This window comes from Coccinella septempunctata, chromosome 8 (assembly GCF_907165205.1).
Source record: "Coccinella septempunctata chromosome 8, icCocSept1.1, whole genome shotgun sequence".
Lineage (NCBI taxonomy): Eukaryota > Metazoa > Arthropoda > Insecta > Coleoptera > Coccinellidae > Coccinella > Coccinella septempunctata.
In genome coordinates, this window is record NC_058196.1 from 26,491,126 (window position 1) to 26,508,213 (window position 17,088).

The 17,088-nt window shown below is 34.7% G+C and overlaps 1 protein-coding gene across 2 annotated transcripts in view; it reads right to left on the reverse strand.

Annotated features, from left to right (window-relative positions):
- LOC123318982 (homeotic protein Sex combs reduced-like) overlaps nucleotides 1-7,159 on the reverse strand; it is a 43,033-nt gene extending 35,874 nt beyond the window's left edge. Inside the window, exon 1 of one of the 2 annotated variants that reach the window (XM_044905769.1) lies at nucleotides 6,022-7,159. In XM_044905769.1, the coding sequence (XP_044761704.1) occupies nucleotides 6,022-6,733 (712 nt within the window). In that variant the 5' untranslated portion in view covers nucleotides 6,734-7,159. The remainder of the gene's footprint in view (nucleotides 1-6,021) is intronic. The other variant, XM_044905768.1, reaches the window with a different exon arrangement.
- Between the last annotated feature and the right edge of the window lie 9,929 nt (nucleotides 7,160-17,088).

The following is a 17,088-nucleotide window of genomic DNA, read 5'->3' on the forward strand; positions in this document are numbered from 1 at the left end:
CATGATGACCATTACGTACCTCAAAAATACCAAAAATTCAAAGAACTCAACTCTTGAAACGTTATCTCATGAATATTTGAACGTTTTGTGAAATAAAAGCATTCTTCGTCGTATAATGCGCAATTATCGAGTAATTTGATGAATAAAAAATATCTGTAATATTCGGGAAATTGGGTACTTTGGCTGGATACACCTCTGTTTAAAAGATCCACAGATGTGTAGTGTCATAGATTTAGCTTGTTATTCTTAAGGTAATTTTGTTTTTCCAGCGGTAGCACAACTCATCATGAAAACTTAAAATGGCTATATCAAAAAATTGAAAAAGAAACATCTGCCTCGATGATTAGAACACTTTTTTTGTCCAGCAAAATTTGAATTGGAATTGTTTTTTTACCTAAAAAATTTTGATGATTTTGATACATAACATAAAAAATAGGCAATTTTTCGGATTATCTTTCAAATCAGTCCTTGATCCTCTATATTTGAATAAAAACAAGAATAAAGAAAGGCAAAATATAAAGTATCAATGAAAATGTTTCCCTGGAAAGTTGTTGACTATGGTTAATTTAAATATTCGAATTGCTATAATTAATTGATTATTAGTTTAATTACTGGAAACTGAATAACGCATAAATCAATATGCAATATATGAGTGTTTCAATCAAGGTAAATATTAAACATGCGAGACGTGAAAGATTGTGATATTGGTTTGTTACAACGTAAGTTAATTAAATGAGAAAAAATTACTAATCATAATCGATACAGGAAATTATTCAGGGCTCATATATTATTGAATTTGCTATTGAGAAATAGAATTTTGAATATTTGAAAGAAATAAGATCAAATAAGGAGAAAAGTTTAACCTTTGTATAGAAGAAAAGATACCTAATATAAAACTATTTATTTATTTGGTTTTTGTGGCAATTAATTGTATTCATTTAATGAAATGAAAGACATGTTGAAAAATTGGAATGTTTTTTGGTATCATTTCTAAATTACTCAAAGGAGGCAAATTCTAACTGGTCTTTTAGCAAATAAGTCTAATTCGACCCTGAATCAGGTGAGTATTGAAAGCTTCATCCTCTCATTTTTGAAAAAGAAGAGCTTTTCCATTGTCCTTTCTGTTGTTGTCTCCTCAAGTCTTGTCCCGAATGAGGATGAAAATTTACATAAGCGATCGTTACATTGGGACGCAAGTTTGCTAAAATGAAAGGATATAAACATAAACAACTTTTTAAGAGTGTTCTTTTTACTTCTGCTTGAATTAATGGTTTTACACGTATTTCCGCCTATACAGTTGCTCTTTCAGATATTAGTATGAAATGGATGTCAACGGAACATGAAATGGATCCAGCTCGAAGGACCAAATTTATCCAGGGACAACAATTGGTCTCATCCATTGATTCTAGGAGTAAAAAGCTTGTGTAGTTCTAGGTAGGCAGTTTTTGTATCTCAGATGCACCAACCTGTGAACCCGGCGTGGAGTTCAGCCATTTTAGCCGCGTATAAAACATAAACACCACGTCCAGTCGATGCCAGCAGCGTTCAAGAGATCGGGTCTCCGCAGTTCAAGTGTTTAACGCCGAACAGTCCGGCCTTCCACTTGCAGTGAACAATATAATTTGCCTTTGATACGTATCTTGATTCAGATGTAAAGGAGCGTACACACAATTACTCGCGAAGTTTGGCGAATGAGATAATAATAGTGTGTTGCCACCCCGGGCATTCATCTTCGGTTAAAAATCCACTACGCCTTCTAATATACTCTCCCGCTACTCGGTTGGTGCGCTCTCTTTCGCATGCCGTCCGTAAATGAAGTCATTTATAACTTTTGACTGTGGCTGTATGCGGTCTGGAACGGCGAGAGTTGGGCAGAGCTGCATGTTTTGTTTTTCAATTATCGATTTTTGCAGATATCGTGAGGCTGAAACTGTAATGAACGCCTCAAGAGAGGTAATTGCCAGGAAGTGAGAACAATGGTGGTATATTTCATGAAGAACAAAAAATCGAAAATATTCACGACCAACATTCGCCCTGTGAAATATATTCAGCATTTCTCTTCGAAATTATTGACTCATGTAGGGTTTAAGAGGACACATTCTTCAAGGAACAAAGCCTACTTATACTGGCTCCACAAAAGTTCAGAAATGTTGGGACTGTTTCAAGAGTTTCCATTTTTCATCTGGGAATACACCACCTAAGAATATCGAGGGTGGGACGTGCTAAGAAGGATCAAAATTGGGATTTGAATTGATGACTCACTTGTAATAAGTTGGTGATAAATTCTAGTCGAAATTCCATTTCGCTATCACAACTACTTCAAAAATTACAAGTGGTAGTGCAGCTTTAGACAGAACCTATACCATACCGGCATAACACGGCAGTGGCAAGTGTTGTAAAAATTTTGAACTGATGTTATAAAAATATAACAAATTACACCTGAATTCTATTTAAGTATTGAAGTAATTGAGGCAGGAAAAAAATTCGGTGTTGTGTACTGTAAATTCCTAATATATCACACCAGTTCTTTTCAGGAGAACAAAAATATTATTGTACTCGATGGATAAATTATACATACTATAATTTTATAGTATAATTTGCCTCGTACGAATATTTTAACAGGAGATTCTTGAGGTCAAAACAAAAACTTTTTTCCTTGCCATTTTTTCTGAATCGGCTCGGTTTAAAAGATACAGGCTATTGAAAAACCATAAAAAAATATAATTTTCAGTTATATCTCACAAACGGTTTTATCGAATGAAATGAATTTCGGAATATAGTTTTTCATTTATTTGATGAATATTTTTCGAACACAAGATATCACCCACGTCTTCCAGTTTTCTCAATATCACCATTACCTACCATGAAAATACCAAAAATTCAATGAATCTAACTGTTGAAACTAAATTGGACACTAACTAACGAATACTTGAACGCTTTGAAAAATAAAACTATACTTCATATTTTCTCGTATAATGAGCCGTTTTCGGTTCAAAAATTAAAAAGTATCTATGTGAAATTTGTAAAATTGAGTAGTTTGGCTGAATCCAACTCTGTTTAAAGATCCACAGATGTGTAGTATCACAGATTTAGCTTGTTATTCTTAAGGGAATTTTGTTTCTCTAGGGGTGGCACAGCTCTTTATGAAAACTCAAAATGGCTATATCTTTTTATCAGGGCCTAATCGGAAAAAAATGGCAATACTGTTGAAATATTTATACGAATCAAAGACACCCCTGTATTTTGAAGTGGGCGATATATCTGAATTTTCAATATTCCGATGACATTTTCGTAGAGCTTGACTAAAATAAAAACAAAATAAATGATTAGGTGTATTTTACAATAATAAATGGTGTGAGGAACAATGAAATGACAGGTACGGAGAATTAAGCTAGATCCACCTCAAGCAGAAGACAATTTGAGCACTCCATTAAACACTCTGTATATTCCCGAATTAAAATTGATTGGATGATTGAAAATTGTGAGACCAGAAGTACACGAATGTAATAAATATTATGATGAAATAAGGTCGTACTTATACAATACAAGGATTCTCATTCGACGAAAAAAATAGGTAGCACCCTCACATGATCTATGTCGTTTCAAAGGTTAAATTCATTCCCGTCGGCAGCATCCGAACGAACGGTTATCAAAGCCTTAAAGGCCTTCCGCCGGCAATAAATCTGGAGGACGTGAAGCCCACTCGAAAATGTCGAACACTTACAATATGTTTAATATTTTAAACTTATGTATCTCATGTGTATCATTCGGCGTCAGGAGAGAGAAGTGATCCCTCGAAGATCGGGAGAGCCGTGGGCCGACAAACCTAACCTAGCCCCTGATTTATTATCTACTACCGAGTGAAGAAGATTTCTGCCCCGACCGAGCCGGAGTGACATCTCCCCTGATTTACGTCGACAAGATGCATCGCATTATAATAATCGTCAAATTATCACGCTTTTCAAAACAAAGCCTTTGAATGCGGTGATTTATCTTCACGGGAACTGTTGAGAGTTGATGTGCATAATTTGGCGCATAAAAGAGGGCCTAGCAATTGGTGGAGTGATGAAAATAGAAGGAAAGATTCGGTGAAATTTTTTTCGCAAGAATATAAGAATTCTTAAAAAAAGTCTGTTGGAGACACAAGAAACCTGCTCACATTCATTCAAATTGTAAAAATCCTAGTCACAAATCTCAATTCTTGAAACTGGGAAAAATAAAAGAAAATAAAAAAAAATAAAAATAATTATATCTATATAATAAGTAAGCTATTGAGGATCAAATCGAGATTATAGAGCCTACAAACATATTGCTGAAAGAATTAATAATATTTCAACGATTGGGAATGTTCATTGAAAATATTGACAGAAATTATGAGTAAAAACGTTGAAAAATATTAGTTTTAAGAGTCTGAGAAGTAAACGCCTGAAAATATACTTATGATAAAAGAAAATATGTAGATTATTTTACCCATCGCGATTATTGAACATTTTGACAAGGAAATAGAAGACCGAATTAAATTGAACAGGGTGTTACCAAATGGGTACGAAAGTTTTAAGGGGGTAATTCGTTGCCAATATTAAAGGGATGCATTTCCTTGCAGAAATGGGGAAATTCTTTCAAATGTGCTTACATTTTGTGGGCATGTTTCACCAATAAGAAGGCTACCTATAAATATTTTTTCAATTTTGAAGGGGTGAATCATGCAACCCCTATTCCATTTTTACGAGTACTTTTATAGCGCACAGAATTTCTAGATAAAAAAATTTATATTGAAAGGAGGGATTCATTACAAATCTTTTTTGATTCTGGTATTGAGTCCATAAAAGAAACAGTTTCTTAAAGGAACAATAAAATATAATTGTGCAAAATGGATCTCCTGTGAATGGTATCTTGAAAATTCAGTATGTGGCTGTTGATTTCTAATGTAGACTTCTTATTAATAGAACGTACTCACAAAATTTTAGTTTACAACAAGGACCCCTTTAATTTTCATCCCTTTCGTGTTAATTCGGTAATATGTCTTATTTATCGATTGCATTAATATTCTTATATGCTATCTTTGATGACAACATTACTTTTTTCGTTAGTGAGAAAATTTTATTATTAAATATGTATTTATTTATTGTTTTTGCTTTCGTCCATTATACCAGAATGAGTGCATGATATTTTCGATTTTCAACTTTCATGACAGTTTTGCAAATTTTGTTTTCCATCTAAATATTTAGGCAAATATGCAACAAATTTTCTCCACCATAGTATGCAGTTTAAAATGAAGCAAAATTGGACTATATTACCTAATCCAGATATAAATTAAGGGATAATTCCAAAGAAATAGATATTTGGAAATGATGGAACATTTTACTGATGAAAAGTTTTGTATTGACAATTCACCTCATCATTTGGGGCAGCTGTCAAATTGCGAGGACGATTTATAACAAGAGTCCATTCGTTAACTTTAATAAAGTAAAGTAAGTAAATACATATATTGTATCCAGGATCCAGTATAATTGCGAAAAAGTGTATTGAAAGGATATACAGTGCCGAGTACAGTGCCTATACTTTGGAGATGCATAGGGGAAACATTTGGCAGATAAATGTTAGCTTAGTGAAATCTCTTGAATTTTGAGGACGATTTATATTGAGAGTCCATTCGTTAATGTTGATAGGGTAAATATATGTTTTGTAAAATTGCGAAAAAGTGCCCATACTTTGGAGATGTATAAGGGAATCATTGAAGATAAATATATAAGCTTAGTGAAAACTGTTATCTAATTCGAGGATTATTGGGATTTCTTCCACATGAGCTGTCACAATTTTCTGCCAGCTTTATAGTTCGTAAAATGTAGGTATGTCAATTATACCATTATGGATTTATATTTGGGCTTTATGATTGTTATGTTTTCTGTATGTATCTCAAAGATATTCCAAAGAATAAAGGTTGCCACTACCAATTTGTCAGATATTGGCTGCCGTCTACGCCAAAACGGATAACTTTGCAATTGACCAAACTATACTCACTTTGACCAAGATGAACCCTCTTCATCCACGGATAAATCTGAGGCGGATTCGTGGGACTCTTCGAATTGTTATTATTGCTGCTCGGCTTCTCGTTGCTCGAGGTAGAACTCGTACTCGAGGCCGGCGACGACAAATTCTGTGACACCGTCGTGCTACCAGCAGCCTTGCTCGACGGTGAAGTGCTCACGGACAGCGGGGATGTCAACCCCGAACTCTTGGAGGTGATCGTCGAATTGCTGTTACTTGTTGCTTGCGTGTTGCTCAAGGGTGGCGAGTTCCTAGCGTTAGGGGGCCCGTTGGTGCTCAAGTCTTGAGGTGATGACACGTTCGACGTCGGAGTGCTGTCCGCGTATTTGCAGCTCGCCGATGGGTTCAAGACGGCGGGACTTGGAGTGCCGGCGTTGGAGTGATGCAAGTGGGTGCTTGAAGCGTTTCCTCCAAGCCTTTGGGGTTGGAGTTGGGTGTAATCGCCCATTGAGGGTTGTAGGCCGTGTCCGGGAGCTGGGGCAGCGTAAGGATGCTGGGGATATTGGGGGGTGACTTGGGGAGGAGAGTAACATGCTGGGGGGTAACTAGAAGTCGCTGTCGCGTTCGGGTTATAGTAGTCGCTTCCCGGAGTGGAACTCTGATGAGCTGACTGTTCACCCCCAGGTCGCGCCTGTTGCTGCCCATAGCACTGCGCCAAAGAATTCACGAACTGATAAGAACTCATCTTACCAAAGTAACTCGTACACTATTTTCTTTCCCAGTCAGAAAAATTTACATTCTAATCCGTCAAACGTAAATTCTACACTGGTTAGCACTGAGGGTCGTAAAACAGGTCCATAAAGTCCTCAGAAGGCCATAAATTAACGTTTATCTTCGCCCGTAATGACCCTATAAACACAACACTGAAACCTGTGTTCTGACACGTGGCCGAAGGCAATAAAACTGTCCAAATGGGAGTTTTATGACGACCTCACTCAGGTGACATACCGCGCGCGCAAAGTTCGCGATGCGAGGAGGCTTTATCACACGGCAGCCTGTGTGATAGTGGAGTGTACGTCTTTCGCGATGCACGACTGTTCGATGCCACACGTTGATTGGGTTTGACGGTGTTTCCAGGATGATTCCCCATCGAGCCGCGGCGTAGGACGTAGCCGACGACCGTAGAAAGAGCGTAGTGCGTATGTTCGCACGCGATAGAGGGAGAGCGCCAGAGAAAGAGGGGATATACTCGGGGCAACGTGCAAGCTCTGCACTGCACGGCGTGTGTGCCCTACGCGTACGCAAGCGCGGGGCGTAGACGGCAGGATACGAAGGCGGGACCGCAGGATTCAAATTGATAATTTGTGAATTGTTTAAGATTTGACGCTCAGCTGAGTTACTCGGTTGTTTGCTGCCCATGCCATCCCATATTACGGTAGCAGGTTGCTTAATGAATCACTTAAACAACCATTATGAGCCATCGCTTATTAAATGAAGGTGCAATCTGTCTGTTTGGGACGGGGTTTCATCGGAAAATTTTCCGAGCAGGATTTGGGTTTTTCATGTTGTGGTGTTGAGAGTCCTGTTGTGTGTTTCCTAGATTTTTCTATTCGTCATTTTCTTGTTTTGTGTTTTTTGAGTGTTTCAGTGTAGGTACAAAATTTTACCATTTTTCTATCTCTCTCTTTGTGAGAAATGAAAATTTTTGTATGGAAATTTTATCTCTGGCTACTTTATGGGAAACTTATTCCAGGAATAGATATAATTTAGGTAAATTTGAAGAATGACCGATGTTGAAATCTAGGCTTTGCATGAATGTTTTACCCTTTCATTTTCTTCCTTTTCGAAAAAACAAAATTTTTCACTATTGGATGCTAAAGAAGATATTCTTTCATTCTTGATTCCCTATTGAATGAGTAGAAGATTTGAACAAAGTATTTGAAAATAGAGACATATATCGCATATCTAAGGATGCAAAATAAAATCAAAAAAAAATGCGAACAAAATGAATAAAGCTATTGAAAATTCGATTAAAGATACTCGTATTTCTAGGTTTACGGTAAAAACAGAAAAAAATATTTCTAGGGCTGTGGCATACTACTATTGTTTTATGATTAGATATATGTATTGGAATCAACAAAATTTTAAGCTGAAAATAAATATATCTAAATGAGAATTAAGAGAGAAAAAGGTCTACACCCTTATTTTGTACGTGGGAAAATGCTCAGAAATTTTTATCTGCGTTTTATTCAATATCTATAAATCAGCATAATTTTCACAAAAAAATATGTTTCCGAAAATGTGATGAAAGCTCATTCTATTCAGCAGGATTTCAGATTTCAAAAAACGATGGATTATGAAACTTGATGTCTTAGGTTAAACAAAACTTCAAATATTGATTCAACCGTACAAGTAAAGAAATTAAAAGAAGAATATACATACATACATCAAAAATTTTTCCGCGTTGTACAATTTTTTGACAAGCAATTTTTTTGGAAGCACCCCAATCAAATAGTCTTGGAACAAATTGAATGTTAATCATTGTGATTTCGAAAAAATTTCAATATGACAAGAATTTTCCGAATCAAAGCTCTGGATTCAATTGATTAAATTGTCTGAGGAAGGAATCTGATATTGTTTTAATTTTTTTTGTCATTAGGCAACATTGTTTGGAATATAAACAATATTGTGTGGTTGAAATTTTATTTCCGAATCTAAAGCATTTTCTACAAAAAATTTTTAATTTCACATTATTTTTGTCTTGTCGTAGATATTTGTAGGGAAAACCAATAATAAGTTGAGAAAAATAAAAAAATAATTATCTTCACCATATTAAAGAGCATAATACATAATATACTTATGTACATAATTTCAATGCTATATTTCACTTAGTTTAGACTTCGTGAATATTCTTTACCCGAATAAATATATTCCATCAGAATTACGGTCTTTTATCTCTTATTTACTTTCATGTAAATACATATATCATAATAACTTACATTGAGTGCAACACCCTGGAACCAAAGAGAAAAATAACTAATATGAACGAGAAGGGGTAAGAAAATTAAAGCCAGTAGCAAAAACATAATCATCGAAACAATAGAAAGAACAGTCAGGAATAAGAAAAATAAATTGTCCAATTCACAATATTATCAATGAATTAATTGTATACATATTGATTGCTTGTGAAGTGAAAAGTTTTTTTCCATAAAATATCCTATATCTTCAAGTGCACGAAAGGCATAAACTGAAACTGAAACCATACCTACTTACACCATAATTGAAACTTTTTATCTGAGTCACTTAACGTGATTCCCTTTTCAATTCAAACCCACGCGAATCAAGTTAATATTCCACTATAAACTTAATGCACCTAATGATAAAAAAATTACAGTTCGAAAAGCAAATAAGCGATGGTTTCTGTGTATTCGATTTCAGGAAAAGGAAATTTGGCAGGTGTTATTCCATTATTCAGAATATGATTCGAGAATGATGCATGTCGTCGAGTGTACGTCCAATAGAATAGGTAATTTTATGGCCAATAACAATTTGTGAGGAGCACTGAGGGGTTAGCTTTGTACCTTTGAGGGTTGATTCTCAATTATTCACAGATTTCGTCGGGTTTGTTTGTTGGAAAGTTATGTCAACTGACTGTGAGTTGAAAATCTGAAGAGTAAGATGGGAATTCACTCTCATTAATTCATAATATACATGCACTAAAAAAAACATAACATATCCTATTTTTAAGATATCACATGTTTATAGATACATCTTTATTATCTATCTAGTATTCTTCAAATATTTCATTTTAACTTCAACAGACGCTTTTCGATATTAATAAAAAAAATCCAGTGCGAAATACCTGGTTATGTCAAAAGACCAATCCAATGCATTTCCACCAAATACTAACCCTCCCTCAAAATTTGCCTTCGAAGTATCTGCACCATTTTGACATTAACGTTTTTCACTACACTGTGATTTGTTAGTTGGCTAGGCGTTTTATGCCAAATATCTCGTATGACCTCCATCGAAAATCCGACAAAGATTCAAATAAATACTTGTAAGAATTTTGTGTCTGGTTGTCACGAAGATAGATTGACCCAAATTCCCCTGCTCTCAATATGCAAATGTTCAATGACAAACCCTTTAAACCGGACCAAGGTTAAATAAGATTTGAGTTCTTCAGGAATTGTATTTTTGGCAATGTTCACCTTGAGGTTGCTGCCTATTTTTGGACTTAACATTTAGCGTCTAACTGTTAACCCTATTTCCGCAAGAATTAATAGGGGACATGAAACAACGAACAACAATGAAGGTAGCTCTCAGCATGTATCTGGCAAAAATTGGAAGAATTTTTTTCGGACCTTTAAGTTTATTGGTATTTAGCTACAATGATGGAATGTGAATTGCCACAATGATGAACATTTTTTGGTTTTGAATCAGCGCTATGTTGTCCGTTTTACATAAATCTCTCAGCAATAACGTATGTCTCAAAATGTACCTAAATTTACATACGTTTATACAAGCTGATTGAAGGAATCCTAATTAACTTATTCGCATGGAAAAGACAAAATATCACTTTTCAAATATAATTATTTTTGCTATAGAAGAATATTCAATTATTTACACATAATATTCAGTTGTTTGAGAAGAGTTAATGTTGGTAATCTTCTTTGGCTGAAGGTTGAAGACGTTACATCAGTTGTTGAACTCAAAGAAATTAGCCCAAAGACTTAAGCTTGTACTTTTATGGAAGTGAATGGGGTATACTCCTGTCATCATCAAAAATATGTATATCAGCACTTTGCCGCCTAGAGCTTGAATATTTTTCTCCTTATTTAACCGTGTAAAAAAGTGCTCTCGAAGATGACGAATTTATAGCGGTGTTAATCGAGCTGTTATAAATATTGTGCTAGTTTGTTCCCAGTTACAATCATCACATATTTCCATTGATACAGCAAGAATATTTGACGTTATCAAAATATTTGGAGGCAGAGTAAACAGTATCTCTCAACACGTAAGCTCCTGAACTTTTCGTTACTTAATTCTCGCCGTACAGGGACGGACTGGAGTGAATTCATAGGGGAAGAATATAAAATGAAAAAGTATATTTATAAGAAGATGCATTTGCATCAATTTATGATCGATTATTCTGTTTTTCACTGCCATAGAATAGTTGACGGAAAGTTAATTAGTGATTCAGTAGATTTTCCTCCATTGATACTTCAAAAAATTATTCATTGTCTACTGTACAGGGTGTCCCGACACTACGTGACTCTTTCTTGAGTTTGAATAAAGTATATAAAGAAGAGTCAGGAATGCTCTAATTTGTTTTCCTTAGACCCCTCCTATTCATTTTTTTTTGTGATAATTTCCCAAGGGTTCAGGTGATTCTGGTAATTTTTTGAATTTGAGTCAATACAAATATCAATAATGCTTTGTTTTTAATACCCTCCATATAAGTCTACGGGAACGTACTTACCCCTAACACTTAATGGTCAGAAACTTCTTTTTGGTTGAAGAATTCGACGAATTTCTTTTATTCATATATTATTTCATTAATTATACAAAAAAAGTTTTATGAGGGAACATCGAAAAAATACGTCGTTTTCGAGTTACAAACCTTTCTAAGATTGAATAGAAAAAAATTGTTGCTATGATTACTAAAACTTAAACTTATTATTTTTCTGTGTTTCTTCACATATATTATATTTCATTTATGACTTCTGTTCACATTGTCAGAAAAAATATTTTCAGTTACAATTACACTGCAAACGAATAGAACTTCAAGCATATAAATTCACCTAACTGCCGCCCTGGCGGAAGAAGTAATTTTAAAAATAAAACGAATCCCAATACAATTCCGTCCTATTACTCTGTTTATTCTGTAACAGGTGCCTTTGTTTCTCTTGAACGTCAGTTGTCAAATCTTGACTGAATCAAATAGTTGCTTCAACTGAAGATCTATTTCAGTTAACCAAAACAAACATCACGAGTCATCCACTGAATAAATTCCGAAATACTTGAAAGCTAAACATTTTTTTATTGAAATTTTGTTCAACATACAAGATAGTAATTTGCAATATATCTTCGAAAACTTTTATCAAATATTTTTCATTGATTACGAAAATTATCTCGGGAGCTGAAACTGGACCGACATAACAGCATGATGTCCTTTCTTTGTAGACCTGTTTAAAATCTTTCTGGGAACTAATATGTCTACTCGTTCATAGATGGTGCTTGAAGCTGGGGTAAATTTAACAAAAATAGACTCTTTTAAATTTATACAAGAATTTTTTCGAATAATATTAATTATCATGATTAATTATTGAATTAGAATAGTATTTTTAAAATAAAATATTCAATAAAGAATAGAGTAAAGCATGATGATATCAAGTAATAATAAAATAAATTTACTATACCTATATCCTGCTGCAATTTCCGCAATTTGATATAATAATAAGATATTGCAGCTTTTTTTCGGATAGCAGTTTTTAAGTTCAATAAAGTTTGTCCCAAAACTAGGATCTGTGCCATATGTGCATTTATTATTCAGAAAATGTAGCAGAGCTAGTCCGACTGCCTGATCCATAATCCTATCGTAGCAGTAGAAAATTGGATGATTTATCGAGTTAATAATTTATGCTAATTGCACAACGTATGCATATTTCAAGGGTTCAAAACGTTGGAGCGACATCATTTCTATTTATCCGTGAATAAATGTTTATACTTGACAAAATGGGATGTCATTATTCATAGCCGATAATATCTGAATCTCAGCCAGATTATCACAGCAGAATATGGAAATTCAATCGGTTTCGCGCTATTTTTTTTTGTGACAGCCGGAAGATTTTTATTTTTTGCGACCATCAGAATTCTTGTACCTCACAAAAGTATGATCTTTTCTAATAAAAAAAACACAATGATTTTTTTTAATACATATTTATAAAATTTTTGAGAAAACACAGGGGGCAAAGGATTTTGTTCTCATTCGTATATTAATAACACAATAATAACGTGTTGCTTGCGTTTATTTCAATAACATATAAGAAAATTTTGTTAATCTCAAATATTTACTATGGATCCAGTTCATTAAACATTTTTTTGATTTCCATAAGTTGCGTTTTTCATACAAATAGTAGTATACTGAACAAAATATAATGCACATCAACAAAAGTAGAAAACAGAAAAATATCACAGTAACAAAAAACAACAAAAATAGAATTTGGATGTCATATACAATAAAAACAAAAATCTAAGTATGTAGTATGTGTATATTTATAATATTAAAACAAACAGGGATAGATAATGTTAGACAGGTACTCTACTATAAGTATATAGTTATGAACAATTTGTTCGATAATACCTATTATTATTTATGAATTAGGTATATTGAACATATATAGATATGTTTTTTTGAGGTTTGAACATTTTTTCAGTGGTGAGCTAGATTTAGGAAATACTTCGAAAAAATAATTGGATATCTATTTGAAAAATATGGTCAAATATTCGTATGAATTCATTCTCATCCAGATTATATCTCGAAGAACTAATTGCACATCTATCAGAATCCAATCAAAGTAGCATTTACAATATGTGAGAAAAACACCTGTAGTGGAATCGAAAAATCTGAAAATTCGTCCTGAATTCAATAAAAAATTATACATTGATTTAGAACAGTTTTCAAGATGTAATATCTAGTTGAAGCCATCATAACCATGAAAATTGTCCAAAAAAGTAGCCTACATAAAAAAAATAGAGATAAATTATGACGAAATAAGAATTTCATATAGAGTCAGAATATGAAAATAAAAATTTGGTATTTTCATTTGGAAAGGCATTAGGGTGGCATGCTATTTCACTATTTTCGGACCACCCTATGAAATCTTCAGCGCTAAGTAGAGTCGATTCCGACAAAGTTTGACTCATTTTCCTAGTCCAAAATTTGTGAGATCTCATTAATTCATTCATTGCTGTACCTCGTTACTGGGAATAAATCTACAAAAAGACTCAAAAACCAGACTATCCGTGCGATGAAACTTATAATTTCTTAGGGCTACTTGCGACTGTGTGCCCTTCTGTTACTGAAGAGACCCAACCGTGACCTACAGAACCTTCCACACTCCAGGCATGGATAGCCGGTGTATTCTTCTCGAGTCTCCATTATAACTATGGACCAAAGACCTCCACTGTGATCTGTCTAACGCTAGTTGTTCCCAGTTATGATTGGCATTAACTGATTTTAGGGATTGATGTATGTATAGATATCCTTGAACCACTTATATTGGCCTCCTGGTTTCCGAGCTCTCTCTGTGAATTCGCCATACAGAGCTATTTTGGGTAGTCTTGCGTCTTGTATCCTCAGAATGTGGCCGCTCCATCTGAGTCGGGCCTTCGTTACTTGAGTCTCAATTGTTATACAACTCGCTCGTTGCAAGACTTCTGCATTCGAAACTTTGTGGAACCATCTGATGTGCATTATCTGTCTCAGATGACGTTGCTGGGTTGGTTCAAGCTTTTCAATATGTCGCTTGTAGGGCGTCCAGCTTTCGCTTCCGTAAGGAAGTAGGGAAGACCTTGGTCTTCAGATTGAGGTTGTGATTTTGAAACACTCTGTCCTTTAGATTCCAGAATGCCCGTGATGCCGAATTGATACGGTTATGTATTTCCATGTTTAGATTAGTCCTAGTATTTATGAAGCTTCCCAAGTATTTGAACTGCTCGACCTGTTCCAGAGTTTCATCCTCCAGGCTGATATCTGTTTGAAGGCTTGAGTCTCAATGATGGATCGTGAGATCTATCGACTGATCGAGCACTGTTGACTCAGCCTGTATATTGTATCACGTATTGAAGTAAAAGGTATAAAATTCAGCTTTTTGAACTTTATGTATTGAGAGTTATATTAATGATAAGAATTTCCACGATGTCTCAACTTTCCTGAAGTTAAGAAGTGTTTTTTCACTAAGAAAAAAATTAAATAGCAATATATTGGGGTTGCTTGTCTTCTTAGAATAATTATTCCAATGAATAATTATTATTTATTGAATTAATCTGGGAATTTTTATTTTATGAGTTTTCAAATGGTGGAGGTAAGACTTTTTTCTGATTAGATTCATCTATAATTTCTGATATTACTCCTAAGAAATACAATTTTTGGTCTTTTTCATATTAATAAACTTGCAGGCACAAATACATGGATTTTCAAATTTTTACGCCAGACTTGGTGAAAATCATTTTTTCAATTTTTGACTCACCACTTTTTCAATTTTTGACAATTTTTGATATTCAACGATTTCATCAGGTGAAACCTCAAAAAGTTTCAATCGTCAAATGTGGTGGCGAACGCGTGTTAGGAAAACATCCCCTAGTCCCGTCAAAAAACAATAACCTACCTTCAATTTTCCGTCTGGGACCAGATGCGCGACCGCTATAAAACGACCAACTTTGGAATAGGCAACCCGACGCACAGTTCAGGGGTGTGTATTGGCACATAATAGGTTCAGTGACGTGTTCCACTAACCCTGACAGAGGGGTCGGGGGGTATGGCAAGGCCGGGGCGAGGTTGATGGATCACCACGGCCGTCCTGTCAAACGCAAGATGGATCTGCCATTTCGGAGTTGTTCTCTTTACCGGAAAACGTTGCCAGCGATGGCTTCTGAATGAAAAGTTTTATGAAATTCCTGCAGCGTTAATTATTCCGGATTTCGGGCGTTAATGAGGGGGGCTTTTGGAATTTGTAATTAGGGCTTGTTGGAAGGTCAGCAGGATCTGTTGAGATGTCGGTAATTTCTGTAGAAAAGCTATTTATTCATTTCGCGACTACCATGATAGGCATAATGATCGATACGATGGTATAGTCTACGTGAACCTTCCTGTAACTTGGGTCAATTACCCCCTTGCAGATTTCTTTTTTTCTTACCATTTATGAGTGAAGGGATAAACTTATTTATTTATTTATTCATTTATTTATTCAACAGAGGAACAAACACAGGTAAACAAATACCCAGAAAAATGTTCACAAATAAATTAATCTATTACAGAGGCACACAAAAATTAATCAAACTAAACTAGTATAAAATAAATATTACAAACAAATATACTGCATTGTCAACTACATAACCTCACCCCCCAAATCATTTGAAAATCTCAAGAAGTAACATCTTAAATATTTCTTTACTTTATTTTCATCGTGATGAAAGATATCAATCATAGTTTTGAAATGGTTGCACCGCTCAAGTACCCTTACAATAGGGGAATTTTTGGCGTTGTTAGTACTTCTCAAGGGCAGGACGAAGGTGTCCAACTGTCTTAACCTCCTTAATGGAGCATGAAAGCAAAACTGCGAGATAAGCCCCGGCGATTCCAACCGATTACTAAGCAACTTATGAGCAAATAGTACATCACTCATCTACATAAGATTGTGTAGCGTCTTTTCGGTGTGTTTAACAATTAATTCCTGTTGAGTTTGCCGTGACCAGAGCGTTTGAATTGACACGAGATATTAACGAATTCAGGAGAGTAAAAGCGCGTTTTTTTATGGCCCTTATACTTCTTAGTGTCCTGTACATGTGTTTCACTTTGTGTATGTGTAATTTTTTTCTGGATACGTGGGATATTGGGATATTAGATATGTCGTGAAACAAGGTTGTTTACAAATCAAACGGCAACACAGATCTCATTCATTTATTTTGTTGTTTCATAGGGTGACTTGGGACAATGCCGAATAGATACAAGCGGCGCATTGGCAGCAGGAAATATGCCGATTTTTCGCAGGATATTATTATTTGCGTTATTTTCACAAAAAAATCACCAAAGAATGAAATAAATCAAAGTTCCCTTGTTTTGTTTGGTTTTTATACATTTGAGTTGCAATATATTCACTTTCGCTATAATAGGGGTTTACCATTTAATTTCCCTACCGAATTTCAACTATATAATCACAACTTCTAATTTATCAAAACTATACACCATCCCAAGTCACCTATTTCATTTGAGAGATGAGAAATCAAAAGATTTTCTTGTGCCCCAAGCCTCTCAAATCGATGGGTGACTTGAGACAAGTATATTTTATTTTTTTCAAAATTTATATCCGAACTCTG